Source organism: Poromitra crassiceps (assembly GCF_964638095.1).
Source record: "Poromitra crassiceps genome assembly, chromosome: 4".
Lineage (NCBI taxonomy): Eukaryota > Metazoa > Chordata > Actinopteri > Beryciformes > Melamphaidae > Poromitra > Poromitra crassiceps.
The window spans coordinates 8,282,039-8,306,859 of NC_139626.1; the positions used below are offsets into that span (position 1 = coordinate 8,282,039).

Below are 24,821 nucleotides of genomic sequence, written 5' to 3' on the forward strand. Positions count from 1 at the left end.
CATGAAAACGAGGAAGTAACTCGATTCGGATTTGCTACGAAAATGATGTTTCACGGAACTATGGATTATTATTTCATCACGTGGTGAGTACCCGATGTCACAACATGTACATAGAGCTTCTGGCGCTGTGTTTTGTTGACTTTGAACGGCGATATCATTATCGATACTAATGCACGCAGAGGGCGCAGTAGAAAACTTACTGAATGGTGCTTTAACACAAATGTCCTACATAACCAAAACTTTTTTTTAATATAACTATGCTTGCATAATGATATCAGATTTGCATAAATGTAATGTAAAATCTGCTCTGCCTGTGTGTGTGTGTGTGCGCGTCCAGGAGCAGGTGGAGGCTGCTAGGAAGGGCCTGGACCAGGCCAAGGAGGAGGGCCTAAAGCTCCACGCATCATCTGATGACGATGATGATGACTTGTCACCACCAGCCTCTGTGGAGCCTGCTCAGCCGACCCCAGCCCGCCGCGGCCGGAAACCCAAGGACAAGACCGTCACCTCTACAAGGACCAGCTGTAGGCTGCGCGGGGCCTCGCCGGAACTTGAGCCTGACCCTCCCACCCCCAGAGAAGTGCCTGAGAGACCCCGCTTTGGTCTGAGAGGACGAGGAGCTGCCAAGGACATTGCTGCTGTGTCTACCACCCCGTCCCGCACAGACCATCACAAAACCTTGTCAACCAGGCTTCAAGATTCCTCGAAAGCCTCATCTCCTGCCACAGATCAACAGACTGTCAAAACCAGGACTGTACCAAACCGCTCCCTCCCCAGCCCAGTGCCTTCCACTGCCCCAACACCTCCCCCTGCGGGAAAACCACACACTGTTGCGGAGACAGACAGCAGGTTTTCCTGTAAAGCGGAGAGGGAGGAGAAGGAGGAGAAGGAGGAGAAGGAGGAGAAGGAGAAGGAGAAGGAGAGGGGAGTGCCTGAGTCATCGCCAGAGTCCAGCTGTCCAGTGGACCATCAGCTGTACTCCGCTCAGGCCAGAGATGATAACAGCAAAGACCAGGGCTCCCTATCTCCCCCCTCAGCCAGCTCCCGTTCACCGCGCAAACGGCAGTCAGCTGATGGTGAGGTCCTGCGAGGCCTGGCTGAAGATTGCCCATCAGCCAAAGTCCTGCGGAAACTCCCGGGGCGGCTGGTCACTGTGGTGCAGGAGAAGGAGCCCAGGAGGAGGAGGAGGAGAGGCAGCGGCACTGGAGGCGGAGGTTCTTCGGAGGAGACGACCATGGAGGAGCCCACAGGCGGATTGGCCGACGAACCCCGCAGGGACGACGCATCACAGAGCCCTGACAGCAAACCTAAAGGGACCCTTACCAAATCTGCTCAGGACCAGGGGTCTACCCCTAATGTCTCTGTGCACCCACAGCCTGTCAGAGGTTACCCCCCATACTCCCCTCCCCATCTCTCTCCTGACATGCCTGTGCTGAGGAATCTTCCTGTACGACGCAGGCTTGAAACAGAGTCTCGCATGGCTGCCCAGCTGGGAGAGCAACAGCATCTGGGTAGGGGCAGGGGAGGGAACCAACCCAGGAGAATGGACATGCCGCCAGGCAAAGACAGCGCTCCTATCTCCACGGAGTCCCGCGTGAATTCTGTTATGGCACCAGTCAAAAGAAAGAGGGGCCGGCCCCCTAAGAATCCTCCTGAACGCATGATGTCCCCTCCCCCTCCCCCTCCCCCTCCTGAACGCATGATGTCCCCTCCCCCTCCCCCTCCTGAACGCATGGTGTCCCCTCCCCCGCAACTCACCTCACCAGGTGAGGAGGGGAGCCCCCCTCTCTCCCCAAAACGTAAGAGGGGTCGTCCTCGTAAAGACTCAACACCTGCGCCAGACAATGTTGGGGCAGGACAGAACTCTAAAAAGATCCCTACTACCACCACTACTGTTGCATCTGGCCCGCTATCAAAGACTGCTGCTAGCACAGAGCCAGAGGTCCTGTCTCCCCCCACTAAACCCACATCCCAGCCCCCTATAGCTGCTGCTGTCAGCACGAGTCAGGCCTCCTCGTCTACCAAAGCTGAAGAATCGGACACTAAGACTGAGGTAGCTGCCCCAGTTTCAGCCCCTGCTCCAAGTCCAGCAATAGCCTCCACATCAAAAACAGATCAAGCTTCCACGCCAAGCACAGACCAAGTCCCTACACCCACTGCACCTGCACCCCTGGTCCCCTGTCCACAAAGCAATGTTAAGACGTCTTTCACAGCACCTCCCATGGTAGTCTCCACATCAGCCCCAGCCCAAGTCTCTGTTCCTACTAGAAGCCAAGTCCCTACACCCACTGCACCTGCACCCCTGGTCCCCTGTCCACAAAGCAATGTTAAGACATCTTTGACAGCACCTCCCATGGTAGTCTCCACATCAGCCCCAGCCCAAGTCTCTGTTCCTACTAGAAGCCAAGTCCCTACACCCACTGCACCTGCTCCCCTGGTCCCCTGTCCACAAAGCAATGTTAAGACGTCTTTCACAGCACCTCCCATGGTAGTCTCCACATCAGCCCCAGCCCAAGTTGTTAGTTCAACTTCAGCTACAGTTCCAGGCCCAGCGACAGGATCAGCCCAAGTCTGCTCTGCACCCTCTGCCACTTTTCCCATTCCTGCCTCTATCCCAATCACTGGTACTCCAACTACCACAGCTCCAGCCCCTCCTACCACCACTGTCTCAACAGTTATTCCGGCTGTAAAACCAACACTTGCAGAGCCAAAACCTATAGCTCCTACAACAGTAAACACAACTGTCCCAGACCCTGTCAAAACTGCCATAGTAGCTCCTACAGCTCCTACAGCTCCTACCACACCCTCCAAACCATCCCCTGCATCATCTTCTGCCATGACTGTCAAAGCAGTTCCAACATCTGTCCCTGCCACCATGAGCACAACAGCTGCTACCACAATCTTAAAAACTGTGAACCTTACACCAGCAGCCACCTCTACAGTGAAGTCTGTTTCAACACCTAAAACTAATACTGTAAAGAATGTGCCATCAGCCTCCGCTCTGCCCACCACAACCTCTACCCCAACCACTGTCACAACCACCCCAGCTGCCCCCCGGACTGTCTCAGCCGCCATATCGTGCCCAGCTACAACCTCAGCCCAACCGCTCGCAACTTCTTCCCTCACTGCAATGACAACTATGACAGCAACTCCATCAGCCACCGCAATGTCAAACATGGGCCCCACTACAACTCCAGCTAAATCTGTGACTGTTGCTACTTCAGCACCAGTAAAGACCGTGGCAGCAACAACATCTTCTGCAGTAAACCAGGTTACAACTTCCACAGCCCAGGCAAGGACTAATGTAACACCTATCAAAGACCCTACCAAACCAGTCCCAACCTCACTAACGGCAACAACTGTTACAGCAGCTACACAAGCCCCAGTAACAACGGTCACAGTTGCGACTGCATCCTCAGCAAAGTATGGTGCTGTTTCTACTCCAACTTGCACTCCTGCTGCAGCCACAACAATGTCTGCCAATGTAACTACCACAGCCCAGTCAAAGACAGTCACAGTACCTACCACAGCCCAGTCAGAGACGGTCACAGTACCTACCACCGCCCAGTCAAAGACAGTCACAGTACCTACCACCGCCCAGTCAAAGACAGTCACAGTACCTACCACCGCCCAGTCAAAGACAGTCACAGTACCTACCACCGCCCAGTCAAAGACAGTCACAGTACCTACCACAGCCCAGTCAAAGACAGTCACAGTACCTACCACAGCCCAGTCAAAGACAGTCACAGTACCTACCACAGCCCAGTCAAAGACAGTCACAGTACCTACCACAGCCCAGTCAAAGACAGTCACAGTACCTACCACAGCCCAGTCAAAGACAGTCACAGTACCTACCACAGCCCAGTCAAAGATGGTCACAGTACCTACCACAGCCCAGTCAGAGACGGTCACAGTACCTACCACAGCCCAGTCAAAGACAGTCACAGTACCTACCACAGCCCAGTCAAAGACAGTCACAGTAACTACCACAGCCCAGTCAGAGACGGTCACAGTAACTACCACAGCCCAGTCAAAGACAGTCACAGTGCCTACCACAGCCCAGTCAAAGACGGTCACAGTAACTACCACAGCCCAGTCAGAGACGGTCACAGTACCTACCACAGCCCAGTCAGAGACAGTCACAGTACCTACCACAGCCCAGTCAAAGACAGTCACAGTACCTACCACAGACCAGTCAAAGATGGTCACATTACCTACCACAGCCCAGTCAGAGACGGTCACAGTACCTACAACAGCCCAGTCAGAGACGGTCACAGTACCTACCACAGCCCAGTCAAAGACAGTCACAGTACCTACCACAGCCCAGTCAAAGATGGTCACAGTAACTACCACAGCCCAGTCAGAGACAGTCACAGTACCTACCACAGCCCAGTCAGAGACGGTCACAGTACCTACCACAGCCCAGTCAGAGACGGTCACAGTACCTACCACAGCCCAGTCAAAGACAGTCACAGTACCTACCACAGCCCAGTCAGAGACGGTCACAGTACCTACCACAGCCCAGTCAAAGACAGTCACAGTACCTACCACAGCCCAGTCAAAGACGGTCACAGTACCTACCACCGCCCAGTCAAAGACGGTCACAGTAACTACCACAGCCCAGTCAAATACGGTCACAGTACCTACTACAGCCCAGTCAAAGACAGTCACAGTACCTACCACAGCCCAGTCAGAGACGGTCACAGTACCTACCACAGCCCAGTCAAAGACAGTCACAGTACTTACCACAGCCCAGTCAAAGACGGTCACAGTACCTACCACAGCCCAGTCAAAGACAGTCACAGTACCTACCACAGCCCAGTCAAAGACGGTCACAGTACCTACCACAGCCCAGTCAAAGACGGTCACAGTTACTACGTCACTTCCAACAAAGGGAGTCACAGTAACAACCCCTTCAGCTCCAGCAACGACAACCCCTTCCAAACAACTCACAACTTCCATGATTACATCCCCAGTAACAACTGCCACTGGTGTTACCACAGTTCCTGTAAGGACCGTCACCGTAACGACATCAGCCCCAGCAAAGTCTATCACAGTCGCTACTGCAAGTATTGTCACAGTAACCACGCAAGCATCCACAGCCAACCCTGTATCACTATCCACAGTAGCAGCAACCACAGATGCAACCACCACCAGAACTTCTGCATTCATTTCCACTCCAATGCATAACTCGCCCTCTGCTGGCGTTTCTCCAGACATTTCCACCCCGGCCCCCACACAGGGCCTGCCTCAGGTCCCCACACAGGGCCTGCCTCAGGTCCCCACACAGGGCCTGCCTCAGGCCCCCACACAGGGCCTGCCTCAGGTCCCCACACAGGGCCTGCCTCAGGTCCCCACACAGGGCCTGCCTCAGGCCCCCACACAGGGCCTGCCTCAGGTCCCCACACAGGGCCTGCCTCAGGCCCCCACACAGGGCCTGCCTCAGGTCCCCACACAGGGCCTGCCTCAGGTCCCCACACAGGGCCTGCCTCAGGTCCCCACACAGGGCCTGCCTCAGGCTCCCACACAGGGCCTGCCTCAGGCCCCCACACAGGGCCTGCCTCAGGCTCCCACACAGGGCCTGCCTCAGGCTCCCACACCTGGCCTGCCTCAGGCCCCCACACAGGGCCTGCCTCAGGTCCCCACACCTGCTCCTTCCAGTGTCTCATCTGCCGTGGCTGGCTCAGAGAAGCAGACATTGGAGGCAACACAGAAAGAGTCTGCTCCTAACGGAGACCCAGAGAAAGTAACGGATATGAAAGTATATGCTGTGGAGGCTGAAGCAGGTACTGGGAAGGAGGTGCACGACAAGAAACAGGAGTTTTGTGCGTCTCTGCCTAAAAAGAGAAAGGTGGAGATTTCTTCAGAGGCGAAAGACTCTGTTCCTCCCCCTGCTCCATCCCTCCCCGATTCAAAGACCCCATTCATTCCTCAGAAAGAACACAAGCAACAGGCAGTGGAGGAGAGGGTTGTAGACGAGAAAGTTCCCATTCCGAAAAGATGCCTCAGTCGCCAGAGCAGTCAGGAGTCTGCTCGCTCCTCTTCACCATCATCTGGGTGTTCCACATCCACTCTCACCCGCCATGCTCACCACAAGAGGACTTACGAGAATAGGCATCCTGCCAAGAGGAGGCGAGTGGATGTCACCTCTGAGACGGGAAAGGAGGAGAAAAAGGAAGATAAGGATGCAGAGAAGATGGAGGAAAGCAGTGAGAAGGAGCTCACCGCTGCCTCTCGGAGGAGGCGCTCCAGGTCTTCCTCGTCCTCCTCTGACTCCGACAACTGTGAGAGCAGGAAGGAGCGCCGGCTGACTCGCGCATCCAAGCGTGGGATACAGGACCAGGAGAAGGATCGGGAGAACAACTGGCAAGGCAAGAGGCCTGCACGCAACTCTGACAGAAATGCGTCCAACAATGCTACCACATCCACAGGTGGAGAGTCTGGCAGTGATACATCTTCTGTTAGGGTCGCCAGGAAGTCTGGAGGATCTCAACCTGTACAAGACAGTAAACCTCAGACAAACAGTGTGCCCTCCTTGCCTCCTGAGCCAGAGGTTTTGGGGAAGAGGTGCTCAGCGCTCAATGCAGCAGCCAAGCTCTTAGCCATGAAAGGCAGGGTGGATACCCCTGGCCACACTATTAGGAAAGACCCGGGGGCTAAGGCCGCCGGGGCTTCCCCTGCCTCCTCCACTGACAAGAACCAAAAGCCTAAAGGCAAAGGTGTACCAGCCTCCCCTCAGAGCAACTCCGTAAACCTCAGTAACAATAAAGGCAGTGGCAGTAAACCCTCCACACCCACCCAGTCTAGCCGCTCTGCTTCGCGCTCCACCAGACAGTGCCCCGGTTCTCTTGCCCCGCCCCTGGAAAAGGCGCACAAGAGGTGTAAACTGGAGGAGAAAGAGGGGGGGTGTAAAAAGCCCTCCGAGGGAAAGGAAGGTGAGGGACAGGCAGAGTCGTCCCGGGGCCACAGTGCCTGCAGCAGCATGAGCAGTGACGGCGAGGGCGACGAACGCAGCAGTAGAAGCAGCAGCAACAGCAGCCAACGCACCCGCAGTGTCAGCTCTCAGAACACGGAGCCGAGAGAGTCGCGCTCTCGGGCCACCTCCTCTGGCAGCGAGCGCGACCGCAGCTCGGAGCGGGCAAAGCGCAGAGAGCGAAGGGAGAGGGACGGCCAGGCGAGGGAGAGCAGCAGGGACGGCAGGCAATCTCAGAACAAGCTCTCGCAGGAAGCGGGCAGCGGCTCTGGCACCGAGGGGACACCGGACCGGGTGCTGCGCAGTGTCGCGGCACTGCAAGCGGTGCATGCGCGGTCGCCGGCAGCGAGCACCCGCTCCTCCTCCGGTCACAGCCGTCACAACAAGACATGATGGGAGGGCCAGCGGGGAAAAAAAACTGGAAGAAAAGAGAGAGTGTTGTAACAGAGCACTCTAGGAGAACACGTCATGAACTCCAAGGTTGCTGCTTTGTCCGCACTCTAATGAATGCAAGAGAACAGTGAGTGCTGCACAAGCCAGGGACCTCCCTGCCTCTTGGGCCCTCTCCCTTTCCAATTGGAGCTGGTTCCCCACGCCAGCTCCGCCATTGTCAGCTGGGGGAAGGCTCAGGGATGCCGGACTAAGAGGGGCAAAAGGTGGCGCCATCGCAGTGCCCTCCGAATGGTTACTGGTGTTTAAGTCCTGAAAGGGAGAGATCATACAGAGTGATTCAATGCACCCCTGGGACCTGAGGGGGGACAAAGGTGCAAGAGGTAATAAAGGCAAGTTGTTGTTACTTCACATTATGTACTGTAATCATTTAAAAGACTGGAAAACTCACATCTTATGTGTTTAAGATGGGATGAGATTGCACCCTTTTATTAGGGTTATAAATGAAAAGTCATTTGTGCGACATTCAAAACAATACTTTTGAGTGACCAGTTGTATTGTAAGTTGGAGGTTTTAGAAAGTTTGGTTTTGAAAATCTTGTCAGCTCTTCTGTTTCTTTGTAGTCAGTTGATAAGTTATGCATATTTTATTTTTTTCTTCCAGGGTATTAGGAAGAGAAACAGATCTGTCAATGTGATCTTTGCTGCACTATGCTGGAGCTTGTCTTTGCTTGGGCCCCCCTTTTCTTGTAATTTTCTGTCCATTGGACTCATTTTAAATCCAGCCTTGCATTTCTCATTTGCACATCTGATAATGTGGCCCACAGCTTTTTGAGTACATTGTGGTGTAGTATTGTTTTTACAACGACTTCAATCAATCAGTAGGTTCCTGGTACCTCACAATGCATCAGTAGGTTCCTGGTACCTCACAATGCATCAGTAGGTTCCTGGTACCTCACAATGCATCAGTAGGTTCCTGGTACCTCACAATGCATCAGTAGGTTCCTGGTACCTCACAATGCATCTCAGATGCTCAAAATGTTTCTCTGTTGAGCTTGTAAACTGTCTTCAAGACTTGACATCCTGTGCTCACTGGCAGCACACTGCGGCAGAATCGAATTAGTTTTTCTTAGCCATCCCAAAGCCAGTCATTGTTATGGTCCACCATGTATTTATACTAAAAGGGCAATGAATCATTGTTATTGAAAATAAGAGTGCCTGTTATGGCCAAGTGGGTTTGAACCTCAGATTGCCTTGTGAAGCACCTGAAGCTGGGGTGTGGAACTTCTTCAGTTATTGACAAAGTCCCTCCTGAAAAACATCAACTGTGCATCAGTGCTACCAAATTCCGATTTTTATTTTCCACCTGAATTTTTGTCACTATCACTTCATTGCCCTTCTTTCATGTAAAGTACTTCGACAAAATATGTGAATAAAAAAATACTGGTACAGTTGCAGATGACTGTAAATTGTCAATTTACTTTTGATCTCGGATTTGTCAAAGCTATTTTGAGCAGGGTGATATTTGAGGGGATGGGTAGTTTATGGTGATGGTCTTATTTTGATTTGTCTCTTCATTTGTTACATTCCTTTATTCCCTTGTAATTCCACATCGTCTTACTTGAAAAATTAAGACAAAATGACAGTTGAATAAAAAGACCAAAAATTAGTTGCCATTTTTCACTGTGTGTTCTTGGAATACGTTAATATTATTATTACACCGGTAGTTAATGACATTGTCTCATGTATCAAGTTATAGCCTCAATGCAATCAACCAAGTAGGCTCAGTCATGAGACTGACCAAGGTGAAGTGGTGTCCAAAACCTTTCTACAAACGGTTGACTTGCACATTAGAAAACTGCTGTATTTGGATAACATTACTATGGAGTAACTCGCAAACTAAACCTGTGGTCAACCGATTTTCAGTTAAAACACGAATAGCTAGGTAAGCAAACAAAAAATGTATAAGTCATGATCCCTGCCTTAGTTGCTCGCCCATCAGATTTAACAGCCTGGTTGGATGGTTCAAGAGAAACGAGACAGGATGTAATACTGTAGAATGACATTTTATTTAAAAACAATTCTACATTAAAATAAATGAGCAAAGTTTGATACAAAATTCATCAGCTAAAATATTACACAGTAGCAAAGTTCTCACTGCTCTGTCTTCCATCCTTTTATCAGCTGTTAGCTGTGCACCATGGGCGCCACCTTGAGCGAGTTGGATGAAAGGGATTCCTTGACATTTCCCATTTTGGTATTTTTTTTACCTTAACATTAGTCACATTGTGGTGCAAAGACATTTATATACCTGTATTTGTGGTCCAGTCGCCCTAAAATGGCTCTTAGCAGTGCCATGTGTTTGCAACGAATACTACCAAAAAATACTTAACTGTCACAAACTGAAGGACAAATGTAGAGACTTATTAAGACAACGTGACCAATTGGTGAAGAAAAAAGGGCCAAATATGATCCAAAATGTCAAGGTATTATGGTATATGTAAGGCTAAGCCATTTATACAAAATCATGGCTGAAACATTGCTTTTGGATTTCAAATTTATATAAAAATGAATTCTCAAGACAGAGAAATCACATAAGTTACAGCACTCTCCATCCCTTCTTGACAATATAAAATATGTGCACTACATCACGATCTCCGCTCAGCCCTTTGTACTGTCCATCGACACACGAGACGAGAAGGCACAGATGGGAAAACTCTTCAAAAAAGGAATCCATCATGCATTGTTGCTGTGGCAGAACTATTCACATAGCAGCTTACACAACCATGTTAAGAACATATAAATAAACACTTGTGGAAATGGGACCAATACGGGGGGTGCCTTGGGCCGGTCATTGCAGTGCTCAGACACCTTTTGTAGGAGTCCAAAAGAAAGAAGTAAAGTCAATTCCAGGGGCTAATGATTCCACATAAAAGCTTCTGTATTTACATGGGTTACATGATTTGAATGCAGTTCAAGACACCTTTCAAGTTTTTTTTTAAATCAACTGCATTTAAGTATGTCTTAATCACTCACCAAACAATATCGGCTATGTACAATTATATTAAAGTATTTATATGACTGTAAAAAGAAGTCCTGCTCTATAAAATTGTTATTCATTTGTCTAATTGATTTATAAACAATAATGTAACAAGAATCAACAAGCGTTTTTCCTGAGTACAGTATGATCAGCGCCAGTGTTGGTTTCCAATACTGCATTCTTCCTTGCTCACACTTTTTATTTGTTTTTTTTATTTTTTCTCGTGGGGAGGGGCAGTGATGTAACAGTTCACAGACTTTCTTGTGGTCTCTGGGGTTCATCTGCAGACCAGAGTCTGACAGACAGGTTCCATAAGCCAGCAGGATTACCTCTTGGCCAAGTGTAAATGCGGGCAAGATTGTAGTCGTGTGTGTCTGTCTGTGTCTGCATGTCCGTCTGTGAGCAAATGCTAGTTAAAAAGTCTCGACAGAGAGGACATCTCTTCTTAAAAAAAAACAGGTCCAATGGCAGGACAGGAGGGTTAGAGGAAGACAACGTGGAACACGAAAAAGGCAGACTTGAATGTAGTATCCAGTGACTTAATTCACCTACATCCTGTGGGGTTGAAAATGTAGTTATTATTCTATACATGAAAGAACTCTGCACCCATAGCGAGCCTCATCCCCCTCCAGAACCCATCCAGAGCCAACTCACATTGCCGGGTCTCAGCTGCTGAAGGTCGTGACCAGCGAGATGACGAGGATAAGGATGAGGATGGCGACACATATCGCTATCCAAAATTTTTTCTGCGAGAAAAGAGAGAAATAGGTTAAATAACGAATACAGCCATAATCGGCCAGCTATCACCAAAACATTGAACGGGTCAAATAGGGCTGGGTATTGGCAAGGACCTCACGATACGATACGTATCACGATACATGGGTCGTGATACGATTGTATCACGATACATTGCGATACAATACATATTGCGATATATTGCAATACTGTACATAATTTACTCAAAATTAAATAATAGAGCTAAAGATACAACAAACTGTGTACCACCCAGGTAGTGTAATAATATGTACATCACTTTATACTGATAACTTAGTGGACAAATTTAGTCAAAACTACTGAGTGTTGAGTGTGTTACTGAACGCACTGAGATAAAAAGTATTCTTATTGTGTCACTGACCACACGGCTGTGCAAAAACATCGATATGGGAAATATCGATACAGTATCGATTAGGGGTGGGAATCACCAGATGCAGATGCCCGATGGCATGGCCTGCAATTTTTTTTTTTTTATATTAATACTTGGCGTCCAAATATCGATACAATATCGTCAGGCAAAATATTGCCGTATCGATTTTATTGCACAGCCCTAGGGTCAAACCCACATCGTACCTTGCGTGCTTTCTGTTGATATGTGACTGCTTTCTCCGTGTCGGCCTTCGCCTTTTCCACATAGTCGCCAGACTGTTTGATGTTTGACTCGATGTTGTTGACCATGTCCCCCTGCGTGGGACAAATGTCAGTCAGAGTCAGACCCTTTTCAAACAAACAAAAAACAAACCAATGAAACATGGTCAAAGCTTACCTGAGCCTCCACCTCCATAGCCAGGTACTGAAACATGTCATGCAGGTCTCTGATGCTCCTCTCTAGTTTCAGGATCTCATCATGCCGCGACTCGATCTCATTGAGCTGCTGCTTGGTGGCTTTAGCGTCAATCAGGATCTATAGGATATCATATCGATTAGCTGTAGTACATTACATGTCAGTCACACAGGCAACATTCAGCAGAGTAAAGGGTCACATCTAGTGCAGCTAGAGTTCAAAACAAAAGCCAGCAGGACTCTTACGGTGTTATGCTAACAGCTATGGCAAAGCTAAAGAGATACCTAGGCGCTGCACATCCATTTTCTTTGATATGCTTACCAAGTCTGCTGTCCAGTTTGAGGATCAAAACTGTTTGTCTCCGTCTAAAATTAAATGTTGTCCATGGGAGCAGAAGAAATGTGTTTTGCGAGCCCTCTTTTCTCATTGATTTTCTGTTCAATACAGTTAATTGGCTCAGCACCAATGTAGCTGGATGTGCGTAAGTTCCTCCATATTTGTGAAGTAGGTCACATTCACAGAGAAAAAAATTAACACAAAACTGAAAATGTATTTTTGTACTCTAGCGAGCAGGTCGTTTCTGTTGTGGTCACCTCAAGGTCGGCTGTTACTTAGCTCACAGGCTGTCATTTTGAGAGGAAAGTGTGCTCACATTTGCGGTGAAAATGTCCGTCTGTCCACTTTCGAGCATAACGTCCAACTCCTCATCTGTTACATTGGAGCCAGCTAAAGGGGAAAAAGCACATGACATCAGTATTTTGGATACAGGATGTTCATGTCTGTATTGGTTTAGAGAATTGTCAAGTAGAGACATTTGAATGAAAATAAAAGTCCCTTTGTGTTGAAATCAAGAGTTCATCGTGATGACTAGGTGCACTTTTCTTAACCCTATGTGCATTCTGCAAACCCTCTGCCTTTTCCTTCCTTGTTAGTCATCTGTCAAGCATGTAGGGGTGTCACAATACTAGAATTTATAACTTTGATACGACACCCAGGAAAATATCGATACTTGATATCAATTACGACAGCATTGGGGGGGGGGGGGGGGGGTCGATACCTTTGCAAATTAGTATTTGTTTAAATTTTTTAGTATAGGTACTTTTGACAAGCTTACAAGCATGTGTAGCCTTAATCAGATATCAAATACTAATAAATAGATAACGTACTTGCTGATACAAGAGATTGATGTGCTTTGTGATTTTAAAGATTATGATTATTCTTTATGGAATTCTGTTAATCTACCGGTAGTCACAAAATTAATCACCAAAATGCTTGTTGACAAAGGCGTTTTGCAATAGTTGTTCAAGTGCATGTATTTTCATTGACTAAAATTTTGCTATTTTTGTCGACTAAAATCATATACCATTTTAGTCGGTAAATAATTTCCTAATTAACCAATAAATACTATGAATGCAATATTACTAAATGTAAAGACCATTCGTCAAAATACTAAAAAGCTTGATTAACACTGCTGTCACTTCTACTTTATTAGAAAGAATACAGTACAAAGTGAAAAGGAGGGAAAAGAGATGGCATGACAATGTGTCATGAGATTAAAACCCATGATGTCGCAATATCAGGCCCAGCTACTGAGCCACAAGGATGGCTCACAAAGCATGTGATTGTGATCAGTAAAACAGTGAAATAATCCAAAAATCTAAAATGCTTAAAACACAGCCCCCCCCCCCCCCCCCCCCCCCCCCAAATCACATCTCTGCCCATCCCTACTTACTGATTTTGAGTTGCCTCTGTATCATCTTCACATTGCGATCTCTGTAGTCGGACTGGATGGTGTTACAGTGACCCATCAACTCCACAAACTCTCTGCACAAGACACCATGCTAGAGACAGATGAAGGGAAAATATGTGGTCAGTGAGACAGTGACAACTTAAAGCTCAAGGCCCCAGCCTGAATTAAAACGTAAACAGAATGGTGAAAGGCCGAAGCAAACTTTCATTCTCAAAATGACTGATAGGGCTTCTCACACAAGAACTCAACAACATGCAACGTACAAAGTTTAATCTGCTCTGAATGTGTCAAATGTTAGTATGCCTAGAGTGATTTTTGACATTGAGTAATATCTCATATTTAAAGGGAGAATTTCTGTATTTTTCAACCTGAACCCTATTTTCCTAACTTTTTATGTCCAAGTAACTAGATAAGAAGCAGGAGGAAGCCGCACGTAAGGCTGGGAAGGCATGTCACCGACTCCAGGACCATCTGCACCGGAGCTGCCTAGGGCCGCTTCCTCTCTCTCCATACTTCTTCTCCCTGTGCACCAACAGCTGCACCTCCAGCCATCAGTCCGTCAAGCTCCTGAAATTCGCAGATGACGCCAACCTCATAAGGCTGATCTCTGATGGAGACAAATCTGGGTGCAGGCGGGAGATCAACCATCTGATGACTTGGTGCAGTCACAACAACCTGGAGCTCAACGCTCAAACGACAGTGGAGATGGACTACAGGAAGAACGTAGCCCCACCCTCCCCATCACCCTGGGTGACTCCCCATTTAACACTGTGGAGTCCTTCCATTTCCTGGGGTCCATCAGCAGCCGGGACCTGAAATGGGAGCTGAACATCTCACCAAGAAGGCACAACAGATGATGTACTTCCTGCACCAGCTGAAGAAATTCAAAGTGACAAAAGCAACGATGGTGCTCCACTACACCTCCTCCATCACAGTCTGGTATGCTGCTGCCGCCCTCAAGGACATCTGCTCATCAATCACCTTACTTTTTGCTGCATTCCCCCTTGGCAGGCAGAACCAGAACCTCTCGTCACAAGAACAGCTTCTTCCCAACTGCCATCCACCACTTTGGCAAGCAAGCAACCATCACACCCCCCCCTTCCTAGCTTACTTCCTGCAACAACTCTACTCTCGTGAAACTTGGAGCAAGACTTTTCCTTGAACGAGACTTGGTTACACAGCAATAAACAGACCGATCAAGTGAAAGGTAGAGAAAAGCGTTCAATTTCTCTTGTTTCCTCAAGCACTTTTTGTGGACTTACAATGACGGTTCTGTGTGCCCCGTCTGAGTATATTGCAGCCTGGGTAACTGACGCACTCTCGTTCAATACTGGATACATTCCACACACAAAAATTGTCCCAATTAGTTACTTAGGAAAATAGGATCCAGGTTGAAACGCATCGAAATTCTACCAAAATTGTGAAAAAAAACGTAGAGACAATTCAATACTTGGGCATCAAGGTCTAAAATTAAATAAAAAAGTAAAGGCTAAACCTGAGTCCGCTGCATCCTCATGTTTATGGGTATATATTTTCCATCATCCTCAGCCTTCTTGGGTTCAATGGCTGCAAAAAGATATTTTTGATTAGTACAATTCAAGTGATTCATGAACAGCAAATAAACTACATTGTCTTCAGCACTGATTTATTAAGTTATTTCAACTGTGAGCTAGTAACAATACTCACTCTTCAGTTTTTTTTGGATCTGGTTGGCCATAGTTTTTATCTCCTCTCGCAGGGTCTGGAGCTGTTTCTTCATATCTAACCCAAGAGGAAAACACCATGTTCAACAACCAAATGAAACCCATGTGTGTGCACTATGTTTGTGATGCCAATCGTTAGACTTTGCTCATGCTCAGTTGAAAAATAAAACAACAAGCCTGCACAACACATGAATAGAAAGCATACTGAAACACATTTCCCTGTGAGAAACGACTGCAGTGATTTTGAAACTGCAGTAGCCAATAATTGTGTGCAACTCTACATTTAAGCACTAGCTATTAGTTTGCTAACTTAGACAACTTTGAGCACTGGGTGTGTGGTTTTGCACTTATGGAGTGGTTCTCACTTCTCACAGATTCTACACAGATAGCACTGGGTGGGTGGTTTTGCAGCTATGGACCTCTAGTGGTTCTCACTTGTCAGTTCTCACAGATAGCTACACAGATAGTAAGCACTGGGTGTTGTGGCTTTGCACTTATGGACCTCTAGTGGTTCTCACTTCTCACAGATTCATCACAGACAGCTACTTACCATCCTCTGGTAGAGGCACACCCAGTACAGTTTTCTGTTTGTTCTCAAGGTCAGAGACCTTCTTTCTGAGAGTCTCCAGACCCTCACGGATTTCTTGCACCTAATGAGGGCGAAGAAGTTGCATTTTCAGAATTAACAGCATAGGTACTGCACCTGCAACACCTTATATAACACAGATGCATAAATATGCCATTATGGCACTAACTTCAGAGCCTTTTGTTTTTGTTAAGCCACTTTACATTCATTACAAAGAGATTGGAGGGGCAGAGGCCGGAATGTTGACAAAATAAACCTAGCCAAGCCCAGATAAGAGACAAAGCCAAGGTAAGAGACACCATCATGTCAATGTTCTTCTACCAGCTCCTCTGCTTCACAATTCCCACAAGTTTAATCTTTATCCTCAAAAGATGGTCTGTCCTTATAAAAAATTATTCGATTAGTATGCATAATAAGAAAAAGCTTGGGTCACACAAACGTAAAGGCAACCAGGAGTGACGTCTTTACTGAGAGCCAGATAATAGAAAGAGGAAGTTCACCTTTCTGAAGAAGGCTTCATTCTCTTTCTCCTCCTTCGCTGAAGAGGTCCCAGGCGTGATCATCAACGATCTGCCTTCCTCCTCATCATCCGAGCACTCGGCACTCTGCTGTCAGTGTGACATTGTGGACAAAATGTGCACAGTGACTGTTTTGTTTTGCCTGTCATGTCTGAGTAAGTTGCCCTGTCAGGCAGAGCAGCCCAGCCCTGGCCTTTTAGGAAACTCCACAATTGCAATGGTTGTAACGGAAGTTGCATGCCATGTAGCTAAAACGTTATGCAAACACATGTAAGGATACAGTGGCGAACAGTGATATGCTGATTAAGAAATTATATCCTTTCCCATTCAAAGCTGTCGAGAAAGAAACATCGACTTAGAGCAAACAGCTAACATTACTTTATGGAAGGAGTGAACTTAGCCAAGTTAGCAGGCTAGCATGCTATCGCTAACCTTAGCCGTTTTCTTTTAAACTTACATTTCCTAATTCTTTAGTTCGGTCCCTCATTTTGTCAAAGCAATACAAACAGCAAGCTGGACACCAAAATGTCAGAGACGCTGTGACACCAAGCCGAAGTATAGAAAAACTTTCCCAGAGAGCGAAAAGACTAAACTTTCTTTAAAGTGTCATTCAACAAACTCAACTACTACAACACTTCTTCTCGCGTTCTTTGGATACACTGGACATTCGCAGTAACGACGCACTATCGCCCCCTGCCGCAGTGGAATATAAATGCTTGGAGCAGACTGGCAAACAACCATCAATATGAAAACTTGCTGCATCTCTCTTATGTTTACCTTCTGTACTTTATTTATTTATTTATTTATTTATTTATTTATTTATTTATTTATTTATTTATTTATTTATTTATTTATTTATTATTATTATTAGTATTATTATTAGTATTAGTATTATATACATGCATGTAAGGCAAACCAAAATTCTGAGGGGGCGATAAAAAAAAGACCTAAGGTCTGAATATATCTGCAATGATTCAATCAATCTGCCCAGATAAAATGTGCTGAATCCACTCATGATTGATTGATTTATCTATTAATCAGTCAGTCAATTTAACTAAAATGTTGGCCATTTGAAGCCAGATTTAGAGGAATATCTCATTTTAATTAACATTAGGATTAAACTGTTGTGATGTCATTATTCAGTTTTTAACCATCAATATTTTGCTCCTTTTCTCATTAGGGTAAATACTGTATATTTATTTAGAGATTTTGGTCAATTATTTGTGCTTTTATGGTTAGCTTAATCACTCACTTCTACACTAGCTTCTACACTGCTGCTGCCACTTTTCTTGAAATATAGCTCAATCTTGCTTCACCCAAAATGTTATTCACATAAAAAGACTGTAGCTATCCACAATCCTAATTATTTTAAAGAACTGCATCTTGACCTGGAGTCATCAAATGGAATTCAGTGTTTTGCTAACTACAGTATTTGATAGTGGTGGTAAAACTAACAGCTCACTGCCATAACAGCTCTGACTAACATTACAATGCTAACTTTAGCTGCATGGTAGGTACAAGTAGCCAACTAACTTGCTATGCAAAGTATGCCTATAATAACTAACAGCATTTCATTTTCACATGTTTGAAACGGGGATTGATGCTCTACTACTATAATGACCGGCATGAATTTGGCATTTTTATTTATTTATTTATTTATTTATTTATTTATTTATTTATTTATTTATTTATTTATTTATGTATTTATTTATTTATTTATTTATTATTATCAATTTTATTTTATTTCTGTTTTTATTTTTTATTTTTTATAAATGGGCTAAAGTCTCCCAAATCGTCTATGATGGTAGTTTCATAAAGAGATTAACTATAACACTCTCAGCAGAGCCACGAGATGACGCTATTTGCCTGCAGAAAGTAAAGTTGAATCAAGCCCATACCATGCTTCATTCAGGTTTGAAGTCAGTTTTGCTTTTAGTTTTAGCCTACATTATCTCAGGATGACCATTTAAATGGAGCTACATTCAACTAGTGGACCCGTGGGAGTTACACACACACACACACACACACACACACACTATACACGCACGCACGCACGCACGCACGCACACACACACACACACACACACACACACACACACACGCGTCGGGGGAGTGTATGTGGGAGGTGGGAGGGGGTGTGGTCAGGAAAGGGGCGGGGCTAGGGAAAAGCCCTACCAAACATACTGTAACATATAACAAAAACATAAATTATAGCTGCTGTGCAGCAAGGGGTCGTGGCCGGGCAAGTCTCAAGTCTTTTAGCTATAGTCCAAGTTGCGTCGACAAGTCTTTAGTCACAAGTCCAAGTCAAGTCTCAAGTCTCTTATGGATGAGCTTTCTATCATCTGCTGCATGCAATCCAGTCTGCTTAGATTAGAACACTGTCGTTCATGACAGGGCTGGGGCAGGAGGCACCAGGTTAAGTACATGGCAGTTGAACATAGAAGCGGAGAGAGTAGGGACAGTGGAGGCAGAGAGAGATAGACTGAAAAATTGCTTATTTATACTTTGGCATGTATGACATCACCGATGACATGACAGCAACGACTATGACATCACCCACCCAGTCTGCTCAGCCAGGAAGGATGACATCATTGATGACATAATCATTGATGACATCATCACTGATGACATCTATTGCTCAAGTGACATCACATCATTAGGTAATTAGGGCAATTACGATGCACTTTAGGCTATACTGTACATGAGGGGAGAATTCAAAATACTGTCAAAAATTCAGTTTTTGAGATACAATTCTTAGATTTTGCACACTTCAACTACTCTGACAGCAAAATCTTGTCAATTTTTTTCGTGGAGATTCAAGCTTTAATTAGCAAGAATTGTTATGAAATGTTTAAAGTACCATTTACAGTAAAACATTTTGATGCACTGTGGGGTCCATTTTAAATCAAACAAAAATCTGTTTGATACTTTTGTGAAGGACAGTCTTAACGATGCAGATGCTGGAGTTTGGTGTCGTTTGAAGAAAAAATGTGGGAGGAGTAGGGTTTAATTAGTTTTACAGTTTTTCATGCACATCTTGTTCCCTCAGACAGCCATCGCAAACCATAACTTCATAGTCATGTCATTCACGAGTCTCGCATTGGAGGCAATTTGATTTCGTCAAGGCACAGCGCAAGTTGTAGCTCAAACATGCAGACGAGTGGACAGGCTAAGTGTTCTCCATATCCGAAGGTTATGGATAAGTTGACCGCCATTTATCGTCTGTTACCAATGACAGTCATTGTCTGTTACCATTCAAAGTAGGCTAGCTTAATAAGCACTTACTAGTTAGCTAATAGCTTACTAATAGGTATAGCTTAATAATAGCTTATTAAGATACTTGTACTATCTGTTGTTATTCATGTTCTTTGTGCAAATAAACAATAAACAAAAATAAATAAACAAACACTCTGGAGATGATGTACCACTTGTGCTAATAGGTATAGCTTAATAATAGCTTATTAAGATACTTGTACTATCTGTTGTTATTCATGTTCTTTGTGCAAATAAACAAAAATAAATAAACAAACACTTACTCTGGAGATGATGTACCACTTGTGCTCTTCTCCATACTTATAAACTTCTAACACTTATAAAGCCTCAGCCAGGCGGTAATGCAACATAAAGGATGCCAACTACCATAAAACACATCACAATTGCTCAAGTGACATCACTGATGACATCACAATTGCTCAAGTGACATCACTGATACATGACAATCGCCCGCCCACTTATGTTTCCTGTTAGGACCACTGCAAGGCAATCACTCTGCCAGAAAGCCATTAGAAGAAGAAGAAGACTTTCAGGAAAGACCCACAAAAGAGGAGGGGATCGGGTTTTACAGAATGTAGGGAAACAGTGGATGGATAAATTCAGAAGGAAGTGCTAATGCAACATAAAGGATGCCAACTGCCATGGCCCATAAAAAACCACAGAGGAAGAAGACCTTCAGGATTAATTTGCCCAAGATCTTCATGCTGCAGATGCCATCTATCTGTACCAAAAAAACAAATACCTCAGACCTTTGATGAAGAACATGGTTGTCCAAAGAAAAAGAGCAGACAGCTATTTAGAACAGAATGATGATGAGCAAATTGCACTTGGAGACCTAACTGAAAATCGAACAATACCTTGAAGTGGTGATCAAATAATCATTACAGAAATCAATGGCAAACCAGAAGTGGTTACATTGAAGCCGAAGGCCTCAAATATTTTGAGTGCATTTTTGCGTGCATCTAGGAAGGACAATAATGATGTTGCATATCCCTCAAAATATATCATCTGCCAAAGGAAACATGGAAACCCTTCAGCTTCTCCTCAAATAACTGTTTGCTGGCAATAACTGTGAGTTAAACATATCTGCAATAGGACAGGCCATGCGGGCAGCAAGGGCAAGGGTTCGCATCATGCCATTACAGATAAGATTGACAAATGCATCATCAATTTGAATCTAGATTTTTGGTGAAAACACTTGGTAACCTTTGATTCTGTTCCTCATATCAGGAGGTGAAAAAGTTGAGTCCAGTGCAGCTGCTTCTCAAGGAACATACCTCCCTGGCAATGTTGAAGGCCACTTCATTCAGTACATTGCTGATAATGTTGACCATAAAATCAGAACCATTGATGGCCACAACACATTACATGGTATGGGCCTTATAGCTGGAGTTACACCAGAGACAGCCAAACCAGTACCTCTGATAGCTGTGACATCATAGCAGCAGTTGGACACATCAATATCCACATGTGGAAATCAGAGACCCCTGGCCTTTCGTCCATGTCCTATGGGAGGATTGAAAATGCCACAGGTGGGTGATTAGGTGATAGCAAAACTCAAAGATATCAAGTAGGATCTAATTTCACCATTCAAATTGAAATTATAATCTACTAGGCATCTTGCGCGCTACGTGAGCTCACCTGCCTTGCAGCTCGCATAAGCAGGTTGCGGCCTCGCCCTGGTTGCTCCTTGATGGCATACTTCAAGGATGCTGGATCACCTGTCCTGGAGCTGGCAACATACAGCTGTCCATGGCTGAAGACTGAAGCCAGAAACTGCTTTTATGACATCACTGATGACATCACAACCTCTTATGACATGACTGATATCACAATGCCTCTGACATCACTGATGATGTCACAATTTATGACATCACTGATGACAACATCACTGAGACTTTAGTGTGTGAGAGTGAGTGGATTTATGACATGTCATCAGTGGGACAGACAGACAAACAGACAGAACCCTAGCTCCCTTAGATAGATAGATGTGCTCATTTTTTATGTATTTCCAGACACTTTTAGAGACACTGAGGGAATAAATTCATTACCGTAACACATTTTTAATTGGAAATATGAAACAACAAACTTTTTTTTCCCAATGGCAAGCACTTCAATATGCTCAAGGGTATCACCCAAAATGTGTATGATTAACAAATACGAAGTTGTAGCTAACATTGCGAGAAATGCCATGTTGTATTACGACTACATACTTCATACTACATGAGAAAAAAAATCTGTTCTACTTAGAGACTCAACAACCATTTCTGTGGATTCCTTGCCCCCAAAAATGTGGAAATAGACACCAAATTTGTAACTCTAGGTCTAGTTGGAGTCAAGATATGGCCACAATTTTAATAATGGCAGCCATTAAAAAAAACAACATCATTTTAACATACTTCCACTAATGGGATTTTCTGGGATTTTTACTACAGTGTTTCGGGTATCAATATAAACATAAAACTGTGAAAATAAATTCTGTTGCAATTAGTTTAAGGTCAAACCTTATTTTATATGTATCCTACAGGAAAACTTAATAGGCTAGTGCTATAAATAGTTGCAGCAATTTAAATCAGTAAAGTGCTGCTGTGACGACATTTAACATAAACTGTTTTCAACCTTTTTAAGCTTTGTTGTCTTGTTGAGTAGGAAAATTAATAATAGTAGGCTAATTGGGTTATCCTAATTGTCAGATCTAAGTTCAAGTAAACTGCATTTCCCATAATGCACCAGTGGAGAGCGTCGTGTCGTGGTCGTGAGCTGTCACTCTGCTCGGGGAGAAATTCGTTCAGCATCTCGAGCAGCGGAGTGGATGACAGAGATCTCAGCAAAATGAGTCGAAATTAACGCACCGCTTTCTGACCATTCGCGATTTCCCACAGCGATGCGAAACGTGGATGTTTAAAGAGTGAACCATCTCGTCTGCCATCTGTGGAGGTCTGACTTTTCTGTCAATGAGATATGTGGAGCGGGTCTACGCCTCGGTGTTAACGCAGAAAACACAAGATGAAGAAGCAGTTCAATCGAATGAGACAGCTCGCCAACCAAACAGTGGGCAGGTAAGACTCGAGCAAAACGATGAAAGGATGAACGATGAGGATGTAGCCTATTGTTGACGGCAGAGAACTGGTAGGACTTCCAGGGAAATGAATGAACGCATCCCGCTTGGCGCCGACTCGAGTAATACTAGATTTCTAGCGTATTCGGCACTCAGCATATTTGATAGCCTGCTATCCGTTCACATGCTCGGCTATTGTTGTGTTGCTCAGTGGTTTGATTTGCACAACGTATTAACTCGCACCGTCGGTCACGGTAGCAGTGTCAACATTAGCCTATATGATTGATTGAGCTAACCTCAGCAGGGACGAGCGCATCCGCACACAAATGATGAGGGAGCGGATGAGACGAGACTGGTACCCAAAGACCAGGGTGCCCACTGTCCGTCCAGGCTGCAGTCCTAATCCCATAGAGCCTGGCTGGGACACCGTGGAAATCGCTAGAATAAACCAATAGCTAAATAGGCTACGAGGCTGATCAGCCCACACAAACCAAATAACTTTTGCTGTTTGTTTCAAGCTACAGAAAAAAGCTTAAACTAATATAAATTACCCTAGTATTGCAGACTGATGTGGTTCAGCAACTTCCACCAATGCTTTACATATTGGCTACCAATCAAACATGGTGACAGCAGTAATAAATCCTACTTAAACTGCACTAGGCTGCGTTAAACACACCATAAAGTTGAAAATTCAGTTAATTCAATTTGCTGCCATGTTTATGTGGTGGGGGCTTGTTATCAGTGGTAGGCCTATCATGTTTCCTGTAAGACTTGATGCTACAGATTCCGCAACCTCTTCTCATCCAGAGATCCAAATGAGGACTGTATCCTCTTACCTGGGACCTCAGCCTCACTATTTGACTTCTTTTATTGTGTAGCAGTATAGGCACATGTTTAGTAAAAAAAAAAAAACATGGTTTACGCGAAGAAAAGTGCAACTCAATTCCTGTGTCACTCTTCACTGTGGAATTGAATAGCCAAGCCAGTGCTGTGGCAAGTTGTTAACTGGTGTCCTATCTTCTGGAAGGCCTCCGGCCAAATTGGATTGCTGTTGTGAGGAGGAATCCAGTGATGAAGTGCAGCGAAAGAGGTGTAGCTCCAGCTCACCTCCCCATAGGAGTCAGGTGTTGAGTCTTTGTCTCTCTGTATGTTTGTCAACCCCACCCATACCTCGTAACTGAAAGTTCTCAATGTCAGGTCAGGTGTCAATGCTGTGGCTTTGGGTGACCTGGATCAAGTCTGGTTTTGCTCTTTGTAATTATTGTCCAAGTCTAAAACAAAAAAACAATCAATGTCGAGTTTGTTTCGGCTCAGTCGACGTCTCTACAAATAGGAGCCGCCAGATCAGAACACAGAGAGCTTGACTGATTTATGGCTTGTCAACCAGAAGAACTCGTTCCAGCTCCCAGGGTTGTTATTATTATAAGGCGTAGATTGCTTGCTGTGCAGTTGTAAATATGCTATAACCAGAGCTGTTTGTTTTGGTTGGCTGTGAGGAGGATTTTGTGTCATGCTGTCCTGTACCTCTGCTGGCTCACACTCACACTGCGGGGAGAGAAGCTGATACAGGATCAATAAAAAGGGTATTAGTTGCTTACGCTCCACAGACTGGACTTGGCAGGGCTAATAGGAAAGCCTTGTGGTCATTTCCAAAAGATTACTGGAACACATTGGAATTGTGTCTTACTCTAGACTAGAGTCTATGGGACAAAAGACAGATCGCGCCCTGCAACAGATTAAACCAACCAATCATCATCATCATCATCATACATAGTGTCTGTCTCTCTGTCTTTCTGTCTGTCTGTCTGTCTGTCTGTCTGTCTGTCTGTCTGTCTGTCTGTCTCCCTGCGATTTTGGTCCCACATTGTGAGATTTGTGATGACTTTCCATGATTTGTGATGATTTTGATGTCATGTCACTTGACCAATTGTGATGTCATCATGTATATGACATCATCAGTGATGTCACCC

General features: G+C 45.3%; 2 protein-coding genes across 2 annotated transcripts in view; one reads left to right on the forward strand and one right to left on the reverse strand.

Annotated features, from left to right (window-relative positions):
• Positions 1-9,006, forward strand: part of srcap (Snf2-related CREBBP activator protein) — a gene marked incomplete at its 5' end in the record, with an annotated part of 47,685 nt that extends 38,679 nt beyond the window's left edge. The window contains one exon of the mRNA XM_083635740.1: positions 338-9,006. Coding sequence (XP_083491866.1) covers positions 338-7,366 — 7,029 coding nt within the window. The 3' untranslated portion in view covers positions 7,367-9,006. The remainder of the gene's footprint in view (positions 1-337) is intronic.
• Positions 9,007-9,432: 426 nt separating this feature from the next.
• stx4 (syntaxin 4) lies at positions 9,433-17,130 on the reverse strand. Its single transcript, XM_083634905.1, has 11 exons — positions 16,975-17,130; positions 16,500-16,607; positions 15,964-16,063; positions 15,397-15,471; positions 15,206-15,276; positions 13,693-13,801; positions 12,613-12,686; positions 11,943-12,080; positions 11,750-11,860; positions 11,057-11,148; positions 9,433-10,957 (listed from the first exon to the last, which is right to left on the reverse strand). Exons 1-10 carry the CDS (start codon positions 17,002-17,004, stop codon positions 11,068-11,070), a joined length of 897 nt encoding a protein of 298 aa, XP_083491031.1. The 5' UTR covers positions 17,005-17,130; the 3' UTR covers positions 9,433-10,957; positions 11,057-11,067.
• Positions 17,131-24,821: the final 7,691 nt, after the last annotated feature.